Source organism: Natrix helvetica (assembly GCF_964273705.1).
Source record: "Natrix helvetica genome assembly, chromosome: Z".
Lineage (NCBI taxonomy): Eukaryota > Metazoa > Chordata > Lepidosauria > Squamata > Natricidae > Natrix > Natrix helvetica.
In genome coordinates this window covers 45,281,012-45,295,199 of record NC_138554.1, presented here as the reverse complement: position 1 = coordinate 45,295,199, position 14,188 = coordinate 45,281,012, and the positions used below count along the sequence as shown (strand labels likewise).

Here is a 14,188-nt window from a genome sequence, read left to right as displayed (position 1 = left end):
GAAGAATCAAGGTTGTATTTTTAAAAGGAAGGGTTGATAATTGCATTAATTATAGCAATTAAAATAATTTTGTAGAGCACCATATTTGAGGATGAGCAAAATTAGATTTTTGAGAGCTGTTCATACAAATATCTCACAAAAGTTATTTTTCATTTAAGGTTCTTCAACTGAAGCAAATTTTATATTCTAGCATCTGTAATATCATATTTGAAATCATTCCTGGCTTTTTGGATGCATAATAATGGAGATTCAAGCCTGAAGTAATGTTCATAAACAGACAATGTGTAAATATAATTCAAAATAACAATTGATTTATTTGCCATTTGTGTCCCCATCAACAACTATTGCAAGAAATTAATTGTCCCTGTTAGCTTCTCTTCTGCCAATAATCATCACCAAGACTCAGAAGGGTAGATATGCTGTTGCCTATTAAGGTGCAATGAGTATGGTTAGCATGTTTGGATTAAGAGCCGAACCGGGATCAAATAACTAATGAACAAACTAAAAGTCCATGTAATGTTTGAGAAAATAGGCAGTTTGAAGAAATATTCTGACTCAAGATCAGAAACTAAATACTAAATATTTTGACTAAATACCTCTAAATAAAGGTTTTGAAACTGCATATTTTTCTGCTTTCTTTTCATTGGCTAGGAAACTATTTTATTCATATATAACTGAAATGAAGCATCTGTAAAAAAGAGAAATGTATATTTATCTTCTACCATTTTGCCTCTTTTAATTTCAACAATATTTAAAGTTATTTAAGAGCTTTTGGGAAGAAGACCATTTTTGTTCTGTTTCTTATTCAGTTAACATCATTATAGCAAAACAGAGTAAGAATGAACTTGCTCCTTCTCCAAAACGTACATGACACAGCCTTACAAATATCAGGAACAAAAAAGCTTTCAGATGTTTTAGTGGTCATTAAAGCTGTGCAAACTTCAAAAGAGTATTTCAAACTAATCAAAGTTTCAATTAAAGCATATCTCTAAAGAAGAGCATCAAACTGAAGTGGCATTCCCCTTTGAAGCATCTGACTGGAGCAATTGCTGTGCTTCAGACCACATGCTAAAGTGAGATTCTGATACCTACACAGTACCTCCTTTCCACTGGATTGGAAAAAAAATAGTAAAATCCGATTCGTTCACTTCAACATTTTAGTTCAAGGCAAAGTGATTCAATCTTCCATGTTGAAATCAGATTTTGTTTGTTTGTCTGTCGTCTATCTCACCATAGGTTACTTTGGACAATTTACAATATTGAAAGCAGTAAACCATGAAAGATAGATATTTCTAATAACGATAGAAATACAAATCACAATTAAAGATGAGGAAGGAGGGAATAAGCTGCGCAAGGGAGGGAGATGTGACTTTCTACTAGTTCATCAATCACCTCCGAGTGATAATCTGCTGTTGGGGCCCCAAGTCAACTGGCAGAGTCAGGTCTTCAGGCTCTTGCAGAAGGCCAGAGAGGTGGGAGCAGATCTCACCCTGGGACAAGGGCAAGATATTCCAAAAACAGGAGTCACACCAGAGAAACTGGACCCTGCCATTCTTATTGATGGGATCCACAGCATGCCTCCTCAGCCTGCACAGGTGGGGTATGCCAGTTCCATTATGGTGAGATTGTTATGATAGCCCTGAAGCAGAACAAAGTTATTTGGTACAAACCTGTCAATAAACATCTTATCCAAATGAACCGCAATTTGTAGGAAAGAATAAATATTGATAAAGCTAATTTATAGTGGGTTATCATTTTATCTAAACAACCTGGTAATGTCTGTTATTTTGGCTGATACTTGCTATCTAAAATCTTACATTTTCAATCTCTTATGTGATGATGTATTTGATGACACTTTGAAATGAACTAATGAACAACAGATCTTTCATTAAAGTTTCTCTTCCTGGTGGTAACTTATACTGACTGAAAGGAACTAAAAACTTTTTATCCAACTGGGCCCTATATATTTGCTAACATATTTTGCTGGGAAAACATCAAAATAGGAATTTCTCCCCAATTCTTTCTCACTCTCCAATTTTTATGCAAATGCACCCAATTCCTCCACGTTATTTTTTTTTAAAGGTAGAGATGGTTAAGATAAATATATATAGCCATAATAATAAACTTTTCATTTCTAGACCACAATTTCGAATTTATTATTTTATATCAATTTGGAATATTACTCTTCAGTAAAGGTCCATTAAATAGTGTCTTGTCAATTAATATGACTGTGACCCAAAATTTTCATCCTGACAGCTTGCTCTTGGTTACAATCCTGTCTACATCACAACAGCGAGTTTCCAAACATCAAAAGGTATAATATCCTTTTTCCATAACAAATTACTAAATTGTTAGTAATGCCTATGTTTATTTATTTTTTAATCACATAATTTATTCCAAAACTGGGTACTATGGTGGAAAGTCTAAATTACATTAAAAAGTCTACAATCTGAATCTGTCTGAACTATGCAGCTTAAACACATAGCAAGGTTGCTTCACAGCAGACAGAAGCAATGTGTTTCATACTGTACCAAGAAGGGCAAGAGTGGAGCAATAAAGGAAATCTGTATGAGAGAACAAAGCTTTTTAAAGTGTTGGTCCTACTGGTTTTATCCTATTGAAGCAAACTGTTTTCTGTCTCAACCTTCTAATAATGGACTCCTGTTTTACATGATACATTATAATAAGTTGATATATATGAAATCCCTTACATATATTCTAAATTCTGTACTGTTATTAATTAAGGCCAAACTGTTAACATCCCCTTAATGTATAATGTAACTAAGAAAAAGCTTCCTTTGGGAAAACCATTTCTTCTGTCCAATGTCTTAGTCTGACCCCTGCCATAGAAATAAGGCATTCGTAAATTTTAAAAAAAGACTACATTTTTTTCAACTCTTGGTGACTTTCAACTCTTGGTGACAAGTCTGAGCAAAGAAGAAATTAAACTTTATTCCAACATTCACTGCCCATCACCTTCACTTATTTAACTTCTCCATTTCAGGCTGCTGCAAAAAGCACACAAGAAAGCCAGTAGGACAAAACAATTTATTTAGAAAACATTTCTCTAATCTAGTGACCTATATGTTTTGTGACTTCAAGTACTAAATTTTAAACCAGTTTAGAAATTTGGATGACATAAAGTTGGTAAACAGTACCCTTCTCATTTTTTTTAGTTGCCTGTAAAATAGTCATCTTGTGTTTTTTTTAATTCTGATCCTCATCTTTAATGGCAACTGGCCATAGTTATGAAACACGTCACTTCGTTTTTAGTTCCAGGCCTAGATCTGCTTAATTTCTATGTTTATGCATTATTTAATTTCACCATTACTTAGGAGACTTGCTGGGTATGATGTATGAAGCAAGTCAACTGAAAAATATTGTATTTACTATGTTGTAGTAAGTCAAGAAATTAATATTTTATACTTATTCTCATACTTCATTCACACACTTAAAAGTCAACAATTGATGCTGCAATTATGAAATGATGAATGCATATGGCCTATGAGAACTGAAACAATACTAATCTTACAGTCTACATTTTCACCTTGTTGCCAACTACACAACATTTAGAAGAAATGCAATAGAACAAATCACTTATTTAGCAAGGAATTGGCTTCACATTTAACTCACATTTAACTCCATTTGCTCATAAAACTCTACACTTCTTCTAGACCACAGATCAGAGGTAGGCCACCAACACTAAATTAATACAAAGAAACATTGTCCCCAAGCTATCCAGTTTCAGAATCTTGTGTAGGTGTCTGTAAAAAATGTTTGATATGAAATGGGAAATAATTGTTACCAAGAGCGAAAGGAATAAAATGATCTAAGTTGTAAGTCCTTATCAACCAGTTGGGTATATATGAACCATATCAGCCAAAAAGTACTGTACTATTTCAATACTGCTTTGCTGCCAATCACCAATCAACAGCAAAATAAGCTAGTTTCCTTGAGGAAAGCACAGTGCAATTGAATATTGTCATTCCTTACTTCAAGGGTCTCAACAGGCCAACAACTAGAGCTAGTTGAAATCTCCCAGGAAAAAGTCTTTAATTCCTTAAATTGGATTGACTTCCCATTTTAAATCTCCCAAATTTGCCACAAGGATACCAAGCATACTTCAGTTCAAGCCTGCTATTTCACCAACAGAAGCCAAGATAAATATAATTACCAATTCTAGGTACATCCCATTGTGACTGTAACCATTATTAAGGTAATAAGAAAGTCAATCTGTTCCTTATACTCACAGTTGTAAAATTCTTGTGGCTGCACTCCTGTCCCCGGAACTTGCAGTACAACAGCATCTCCTTCATGTCATGGCCCACACGTCCTAGGAACTCACTCATGCTGAAGACCTTGGCTCGGTGGTGCTGAAAGTTGGTTTTCTCTTGCAATATGGCCAAGACTGTTGGGTCAGCAAGATGGGGATGAAGGATTTGTAAATTGACATCCAGCAAAGCTAGAAGGTCACCAGCATGGTACAGATCATTGGTGGTGAGACGAGAGAAGCGGAACCCATTAAAGTTGCAGATGGTGACAGCTGGGAAGACCAAGCTGTTAGCAACAAGCCCATCCATCTTGGTGATATGCTGATAAGAAAAGTAGTAAATCACTCGCTCAGAGCTCTCTACCAAGAGGAGGCCCAGGGAAGCTACAAATGCTAGAGCCCATAGAGCCCTCCGCACAGTCATAGGTCCATAAACAAAGATATGGCGGATTCCATGTAGGGTTGAGGTATTAGCAAAAATCTGGAGGCTGGAAGGTTGAAGGCTCCCTAGGCTTCCCTCACTGGTGCTGTCCTTCAAATCCATGGAGAAAGAATTGGTCATAAAGGTACCAATTCTATCCTCTGCCTGCAGCCAGCTTCTTGTGTACTCCAGCCCTCACACATGGGGTGAAAGAAGCAGTAGAGTCAGAAAGCAGGCAAGGTAGCTATGCATATGCGTTTCAGTAGCAGTTGGTGAGGTGCCTCCTGCGTGCTTCTCAGCAGCCTGTCAATGATGGGGGGGGGGGGAGAAGTGTTTATTTAAAATCCATTGCAACTCTATTGCTTGATTTCCTTGCTGCGATAAGAAGGACTGGTTTTATTTAGGAAGACACCAAGGTGATGTGGAATAGATGTGGGTGGGAAGGCAAGAATCAGCCAATAGAAACAAAGCCCTCCCTCCCTCCATCCATCCCTCCCTCTCTCTCTCTCTCTCTCTCTCTCTCTCTCACACACACACACACAGAATTTAGTGATGAAAGGTGTGTGTGTGTGTGTATGTCTCTGTGTGTCTGTGTGTGTGTGTGTGTGTACAGATGGGGTGAAATCCATGCTGCATGCAGTCCATCAGTTAACCAAATCGGAGCTTGGAATCCATCAGTTAATGTTTTACATTTAACGAGCCTGCTGCCTTTAACACAGCAACATACCGCAGAACAGAGCTGAGGCTCTTAAAGGATCAACAGTAACCCCATCCCCCATGATTTTCCAGGCTGTTGGATTCCAGCATCTTTTCCTGCTCTCTCTTCTCAGCCTGCATTCCCTTAACAGAAACCAGCTGGCAAATCTTAATCTGAGAATTCCGCACAATTGAAGCCAAGTGAAAGCAAAAGAACAAAACTCACAGGACAAAAGAGTTGAACATAACCAGGCTTAATACCACTGCAAAGCATCTGGGAAAGATTTGACATTTTCACCCTGAGCAGTTGTTCTTTCAAGAAGAGAGAGCAGCCAGGATTCAGTGCCAGGGATATTTGGCAGGAAAGATTTGCCAGAAAAGGCACCAATGGCATTGCACTTTTCAGCAGCAAATAAGTTTCCTTTTTATGCTCTTTAATGGTTGCCATCAGTCTTGAAAGAATCAGGTATTTTTCCACCTGAACATGCATGCTTTTTTGCTTTCATTCCATCTGAAGTCCAGGACTGGTACCTCTGAGAAACAGCAGAAGAGAAAAGTTAAAAGCATCAAGGTATGTTATGATTGGAGGCTATTTCAGTTTCTTCTAATAGTTATATATTGTAGAGAAATAGCTGTCTTGAATTTTGTCAATCGCAGCATTTTTCATACAGAATAATTACCAGTAATTCTAAACAAAATGTATGTCTGTAATTCAAGAGACAGAAGAACAATGGATGTTTAATATCTTAAACTGCAACCCAGCACGTGTGTGTGTGTGTGTCTATATGTTTATATGTATATGCATACCATCCCAATTATGAACACTCATAGCAAGAATGACATGGATATGTCCATGTACATAATCACACAAGCAACAATCCATCCAAATTTAAGCAGTTTAAGACTATAATTCTATATGCATTTATCTGAGACTTTTCTGAATAGATGTATGTAAAATTAAATTATCAGGTTGCTAAGATGCAAGTCCTATTGAACACACAGCAATTTTTTTCTCAGAAAATATAGATGTATATGGATTTTTTTTTTTAATGGAGGCCTAGATACTCATTTCAATCTCACTTATTAAGAATAAAATCATGATACTTCAGCTGGATCATGTTTATATTGCTAAAATGAAGCATCCATGCATCAAAGTTAATAATGGTAAATCCTTTCATTTGTCATTGTTTATGCTATTTTTGCTATCCTCTAATATTTATTGCCAGATTTGTTCCAAACTTTTATTTAAATAATACTCATGGATTATCCTTCAAAATAATCCTGTGAAGTAGGATCGGCATGTTAAGATAATAACTGGTCCAAGGTCAGCCCATCAACTTTAGAACTGAGTTGGAATTTTAACTTAAATCACATTTCACAGTCCAATATTCATTATATCACAAACACTAGCTATTTAGTAAGTTGTGAATGTGATCATTTGAACAAACAGACTGCATGTTTTTCCTACTTCCATGATTTTTCCATGGTGCCAGAAATAAAAGAAAACTGAATTTTATCAAGGATAGATCATAGTATTAAACATGAAGGAGCCCTACCACCTTTTATATTTTAGTTTTCCTTTCTTTTGCTTTATACGGGGGAAGGGTTTAAACTGTTTCACATTCTTCTCAGCATCATCCTCATCGAGTATATGAAATATTTTTGGAGATCTATGTTCAACTCCATCCCCTTAAAGTCTACTTTTCTAAAATCTATTTTGCAATTTCTTACCAATGTGTAATTTGGGGCTTTGCCCCCACCCCGTAATTTTACATTGAGCAGTATACAATGGATATAGATGTCATTGCACAAATTTCACAAGGTTTTATACACGTTTAAAAAGTAATGTCTCTTAAGCTCACCTCCTAAAGCTACTCAGATTGGGCTATATATTGTAGTTTAATTTAATAATAATTTGAAAGTGATTTGTGCTTGCTTTCTTCTAGTGTGCCCATTCATGTGAAAATAAATTATAGTTCCATAAGATAAATAATTTTAAACAAAGCTCTAATGTGGTATCTCAAAATCTGTTTGAGACCCCAAATTCTTCACCAGTGTGGCCTTTATCCATGCCACCTGATAATTCTGCAGGTAATCCTGGTAGCTGGAGTCTGAACACATCTGGAAAATCCCACATTGGAAAAGTTTGAATTAATCCATAATATAACTGGGTTGTTTATGGTAGTCATTATAGATTATGAGTAATAGTTAATGGTTTAGTGCACTCAAAACTTTCAGACAATCCTAATTTATTCACTGAACTACAGTTAATGATGCAAAGCCACTTTTAGCTGTGCTTTTTTAAAAAATCTAATCTGGTAATTTCAGGAGGAAGTAGCTTTAAATGCAGTTCCACAAAGTATGCCATGTAAGTTCAAGAAGGCATTTATTTTGATATTGCTTTTTTTCTGTGCTTTATCTAAGCCATTAAATGAGTACTTAACAGACACATTTAAACTGAAACTGTGACAGGCCATAAATTATTCCTGTTATAAAGTATTACTAAATTTAGTCTCTGGTCATTCAAATAATATTCCTTTTGTTTCTCCTTATCCATTTCTCTGCTTATTCAAGATTTCTGCAAGCAAGATGAGAGACAGAGTAATGTAAAATGTACAAGGGCAGAATATGGAATTGCATGGCAGTATTTGCATTTCAAGTTGCAAGGTCAGTTTTATGTTGGAAGAATTATCAATTTAGAACAGGTAATAAAATTTGGGTAAGAAAAAAAAATGCCAAATTAACTGCATTGAAATGAACTATTTTTGAGAATCCGTTCATTATCAACATGTAGTGATGATATCCCTCAAGTCCAGTTCAGAAAACATGGGTTTCCTTAGTGACAATATGAAGTGGATTGTCAATGCCTTCTTTCAGTTTTTTTTTCTTTTCTACATAGCAGACTTTCATTCCTATTACAGTGGGACTTCGGGTCACGACCACAATTTGTTCCACAACCTTGGTTGCAACCCGATTTGGTCATGACGCAAATCTAATTTTCCCATTGGATTGTATGTAAATACGATCAATCTGTTCCAGACCCCTACGAACTATATATAAATTTTTAAGAAAATATTTTTAAGCACAAAAATAGTTAATTATGCATAGAACTCACAGTGTAATAGTAAAATGTAAAATCCTTTAATAACACTGATAGCTCCTCCTGCCTTCCTCTCGACCATCTTAGGGTCTCGGCCCTCCCACAACCTGGGCAGGAGGGCAGGAGGGCTTGGGCTAGGCTGGCTGGCTGGCTTCTACAGCGCTCCTCCTGCCTTCCTCTCTGCAAAGAAGCCCCGACGAGAAGAAGAGGCCCAACACATGCCCTCCTTCCATGCTCCAAAGCCAAGCGCCAGGGCCTTTCTGTTGCCGGCCTGCTGAGGCAGAGAACTGCCGCTCTCTGCAGCTCCTGGAGGACTGAGGGGAGGTGGGGGGAGATCCTGGCTTCCAAGCTGCCAGAATTCCCAACTGCAGAGCTTGCTTGGCTCTGTTCCCAACCTTCACCATGTGCGCAAAACAACAGTAACAAAAAAGCTGTGATCAAGGCTTCTGCGGCGTCATGTGGGTCTCCCAGGGAGGTAGGAGAGGGAGAGCTTGCAAAACAAGCTAGAAGCCAGTGAGAACAAATTTAAAGGGTAACTTTAACATATGGAATGGCAGACAATCAGCAGATCAGGATTTTCTCTATGGTGCAGAAAGGGAAATCAGCTGCAGCTGTGTTTGATCGCCACCCAAGTATCTGTTCGCAACCAGTGTAAAAAAATGCGAATGTTTTGGTCAGAACCTGATTTGGTCATGGTCTGAGCCACTCATGACCCGCGGTCCCACTGTATTTCTGTGTTATGATATCCTAAGCTAATGTCGCATGGTGAATAAGAAATGAGTGTGAGACTGGGGAGGCCAATATCCAAATGGCTATGACTCTTACTGTGTGTTTTTTGGCCAGTCATCTGCTCTTCCAGCCCAAAGTGCTCACAGGGTTCTTGTGGGGATTCTCACATTTTATTTATTTTAGTTATTAAACTTTTATGCTGCCTATCTCATCTTAAAGCAGGGATGTGCGGGCAGGGGAGGCAGAGCCTCACCGCTCTCATCATGAAAATTAAAAAAGGGAAAAGGGAAAAGACGCTGAGGAGCCTTCTGCACACATGGTCCGGGAATGGGACCACGTGTGCAGGAGGCTCCTCTAGCCTCAGCCTCCCTCCTGCACACGTGGTCCCATTTCCTGCCTTCCTGAGTCAACATGAAGGGGACCACGGAACGTGAGCCACAGTCCCACGGAGTGCACTCCGTGGTCCCCTTCATGTTGACTCAGGAGTCAGGAAGGAGGGGAATGGGACCATGTGTGCAGGAGGCTGAGGCAGCTTCAGCCTCCTGCACACGTGGTCCCATTCCCGGCCTTCCTGAGTCAACATGAAGGGGACCACGGCTCGCGCTGATGATATCACCAGCCTCATCAGCCATAAACCTCACCGCACGTCACTGTCTTAAAGTGATTCTGGGCAGTTTACAATCAATAAAACATCCAAATAAAACATTAAAACAATAAACAATAAGATTAAATTTAACTTAAAAATTGCCAAAGATGTGAAGGACGGGAGCAAGATACGCACAGGGAAGTGGTGGGTTCTCATCTTAGTCCATTCACCACTTCCAGAATGACATGCAATCATTGGGGCCCAAGGTCACTTGGCAGAGTCTTCCATTTCAGGCCCTTTCAGAAAGGCCAAAAGGGTGGGTGCAGATCTCACCACTGGGGCGATGTTTCAGAGGGCAGGAGAAATGACAGAAAAGGCTCTTTCTGGATCCCGCATGAACATACAAAGGAAAAAAGCAATATCATTAAAAAAAAAACTAAATGAAATTATGACAGTAAAGCCTTTTTCATTACAATTATCACTACTGTAATTACTTAGGGAGGGAAGTTCTGTTTTCGATGTAGTTTTTTGCTTCTTGTGCCCAACAATTTCCTTCCCTAAACGTTTTAAAACAGCTTTGATAAATGGAGTTCTGTTTTTAATGTCGTTTCTGCTTCTAGTACTCAACAATAATCTTATTTACTCCTTCCCAGGGCTTCCTGAGGCCAGTCACCAGAGAGCAAACAAGATGGTGAGAATTCAAAAAGTCCCACCTTCTCTCTTTGATTGATCAATTCACGGAGTGGAAGAGACCTGCCCCCCCCCTTTTTTTTTAACATCTTGGCTAAACCTGTTGAGAAGAAAGCTTCAAATGCAGAAACACGGGAAATTTTCACAGCAACTCTAATTCGCCTCATATTAAAACAGCTCTTATAGCCTTTTAAAAGCTTGGGGGGGGGATATTCATACTGGAATCCTTCTGTCGCTTCCCCTCCATTTTAGAATTCGTTAAGAACAGGAGATGGCAGTGTTTAGTTCAGATCTCCCAGCATTTTTATCGAAATGCTAACTCATCAATTTTCATAATTACAATACTGTAGAGAGGGATGTAAAATAAAGGCCAGCCATACAGACACCAAGATTCATTGAAGGACTGGGAAGAAAACAATTTGATTCTTTTTGAAACCTACAAAATTAATATGGAGGAGATGTATTCTTTTAATTAGCATTTTTAAATCACTAAGAAGGGCAAGTCATGATCACTTTAAACCCTCAGAACTCAGGCCCTATTCAAAATGGAAGAGCATAGCTTTCCTTTTGCATCTAACTGTGCCTAATGCTGAGGAAAATAATATTTTAGGCCCAGCCTGAAGCCAAGCAAAGGAGAAGCTGATTCACAGCTCACACTTACCTCATGCTGTCCCAGGCAGTGTATGATAGCACTTATATGTATTTTATGAAAGATAACTGCCATACTCTATAATCATACAATAAAACAAAATGTATGTAAATATATACAATGACTGACTATAAATCATATTATCTAAAAATGTTAAATGCAAATAGAAATGTTTTGGGTATGCATTTTAGCGCACGTCAGAGCTGCCACTGCTAACAGGCAAAGAGAAGCAAACAAGCACCACAGTCAAGGAATGAGGGGAAAAAATGATGGCGCAGCTGGGGAATTTTAAATCTTGGACTGAAGAATTTCATTTGTTAGCCACTCAGATAGACCAGTGTTTCTCAGCTTTGGCAATTGTAAGATGTGTGAACTTCAACTCCCAGAATTCCCCAGCAAGCATGCTGCCTAGGAAATTCAAGGACTTGAAGTCCATATATCTTCCAGCTACGAAGCATAAGAAACACTGATGTAGAGGACTATTCCTTTCGGGATGAAGGATACAATTGGCAATGTTCACATCATGTCCCACCCATCCACCTGCCCCCAAACTGTTCTGTGCTTTATTATTGTTACACTCTACCTTGCCAGCTATGATTCCTGCACACTGTTTCCTGTTTGAAATTTATTTAAAATATGTACCATCACTCCGACAGGATTAAAACCAGAGTTTACTTTTGCTTTCAAATATTTTTTTCTCAGAAATAAAAAAAAATTGTTGGAAATTACTCCTTTAAATTGTTAAATTTAAAGGAGTAAGTTTAACATTGTTAAACTTAGCAGCTGTATTTATAGGTCCTTGGATAGAATGATATAATAGCCTTGTAGTCTGTGCCAGGCAGTGACATGCGGTGAGGTTTATGACTGGTGAGGCACTGACACAGTGCTGAGTTTCAAATATTTTTAGACTTGTGGACTTCAACTCTCATAATTCCACAGCCAGGCATGCTCAGTTCCAATTTAAAGCGACAGCATTTGTTTTTCTCCTTTGCTCCTCCTTTCTATTTCTTTTTCTTCTCCTTCCCCTCCTTCCTCCCTCTCTCCCTTCCTCCCCCTCTCTCAAACACACACACACACACACACACACACACACACAGAAGTTGGATTGGACTATCTCTCCTACCCCTTCCCTCTCTCACTCACTCTCAAACAACCCCCCCAAACACAAAAGTTGGATTGGATATCTTTTCCAGTGGCTTGAAAGCAGCTCCTCTGCCATCCCCCCCCCCCATTCCCCTGCTGCCTTTCCCAAACACCTCCACCACTGCAAATGCAGCCTGCTGTCTGGGTGGGAAATGCCTGGAACACAATAAAGCCCACCCACCACCTCCTGCTGGCAGGCTGGGGTGAGAGGAGAGGCAGAGAAGCCGGAGGGGAGCCAAGCCGAGCCTTCCAAAAGAAAGAGGCTGGGAGGAAGTGTGTGTACTACAGCATGGCTCTTTGCCTGGCTTCCTGCCTCCTCCTGTGGTCTCCTCAGTGCTCACTTGTGCTCTCCCTCCCCAAGTGTAGTTTGATTGCAGGTGGAGCTATGTTGCCTTTTCAAACTTGTAATCAGTGAAGCTGGGCTAGATTTTTATATAATAATAATAATAATAATAATAATAATAATAATAATAATAATAATAATAATAATAATAATAATAATAATAATAAATATTTATTTCTTAGCCGCACCCTCTCCCGAAGGACTGGATATAGTTTTATCCAGCTGTGTGTGTGTGAGAGAGAAATGAATGGGGGCCTGGGGAGGAAGTCACTACACTTGGGGAGGGAGAGCACCAGGGAGGTTAAGCAGAGTCATCCACGGTGAGGCAGCAACTAGCTCAGCTTTTTCCTTTTCCTTTTTTTTTTCATGATGAGAGTGGTGAGGCTGTGCCTCACTTGCCTCACCTGACTGCACGTCACTGGTGCCAGGTTGGAGTTAGTTCAGGTGCAAACGCTGGGGACTTGTTTTTCCTAGGGCCCAGATCTGTTCTTCTGGGGAAGGTTGAGGGATTTTACTGGACTTTGCTATAACTATTCCACTAGACAGTAATGCCCCATTGTCAACATTCCAGCCTCGAAACTTTTTTTTAGCCACAAATTTTCTATTTTATTTTTAGTTTTCAAAACAAACATAAAGAACCTTCTTCTTTACATACTGTAGAAAGTGTATCAGTTGGTTACAAAAAGCTTTCGTGCATCTCTTCCACCGTCATCAAGTTTAGTTCATATTAACTCTAGTATTTTATCCCAGGTGTTTATACATATTACCATCATCATATCTCCACTTTTATTTGACTATAATTATTTAAACGTCCTTCATCATAAAATATACCAAAATTTAGTACATAACCACATACTGGCATTTCATTTACTATATCTAAAATCCTCCAATAACATTGAATCCTTATGTCCTATTCTAGCTAAGCATCCGTAATATTTAATAACAAAATTTTGTAATCCTCCTTTCAAAATCACTATTTACAATTTGCATCCAGTTTCCTTATATTATATCCATACATATATATGAATTATTATAATTATCCTTTCTTTATTTGGCTATATCGTATATCATAACATTTTCCCCCTAATAATCAAAACTTAACTGTGTCTAATTTAATTCTTTTTTATTGTTATTATTATTATTAGCCTTTATATATAATCCAAAAGTTTTTCTAGTCTTCCCTTCATGGTTATCATTCAATATTCATATCCAGTTATTGCTTATCATAACACTACACATTGTATACATTATTATCATTATCAATTTTTTATTTAACTATACCTATTATCACTAAATTTCACTAAGTTTAGCTAGTTTTGAATTATAATCTTCCATCTATCAACCTGTATCTTTCCAATAACAAAACACTCTCATTTCTTCTGCCATTTGTGGAACTAATCTGCTAAACATTTTCTTAATCAGATCTGTATGGACTTCTCTTAGCAACTCCTTGCTTGTAAAATTTCTCATGTACTCTTGATGCCTTTCTGTTTCCTTGTTCAGCTTGTCTTTGATTGTCAGCAGTGTTATCAATATTTTTGCCGAAAAGATCCCATAGTCC

At 38.2% G+C, this 14,188-nt stretch overlaps 1 protein-coding gene and 1 long non-coding RNA gene across 2 annotated transcripts in view; one reads left to right on the top strand and one right to left on the bottom strand.

The window, feature by feature from the left end:
* ASIC2 (acid sensing ion channel subunit 2) overlaps positions 1-4,832 on the bottom strand; it is a gene marked incomplete at its 5' end in the record, with an annotated part of 651,084 nt that extends 646,252 nt beyond the window's left edge. Inside the window, one exon of the mRNA XM_081971172.1 lies at positions 4,251-4,832. Within this exon, the coding sequence (XP_081827298.1) occupies positions 4,251-4,832 (582 nt within the window). The remainder of the gene's footprint in view (positions 1-4,250) is intronic.
* Positions 4,833-5,326: 494 nt separating this feature from the next.
* On the top strand, positions 5,327-11,844 carry LOC309382287. Its single transcript, XR_014173656.1, has 3 exons — positions 5,327-5,958; positions 7,962-8,054; positions 10,456-11,844. It is a non-coding gene; the product is annotated as an uncharacterized lncRNA (long non-coding RNA).
* Positions 11,845-14,188: the final 2,344 nt, after the last annotated feature.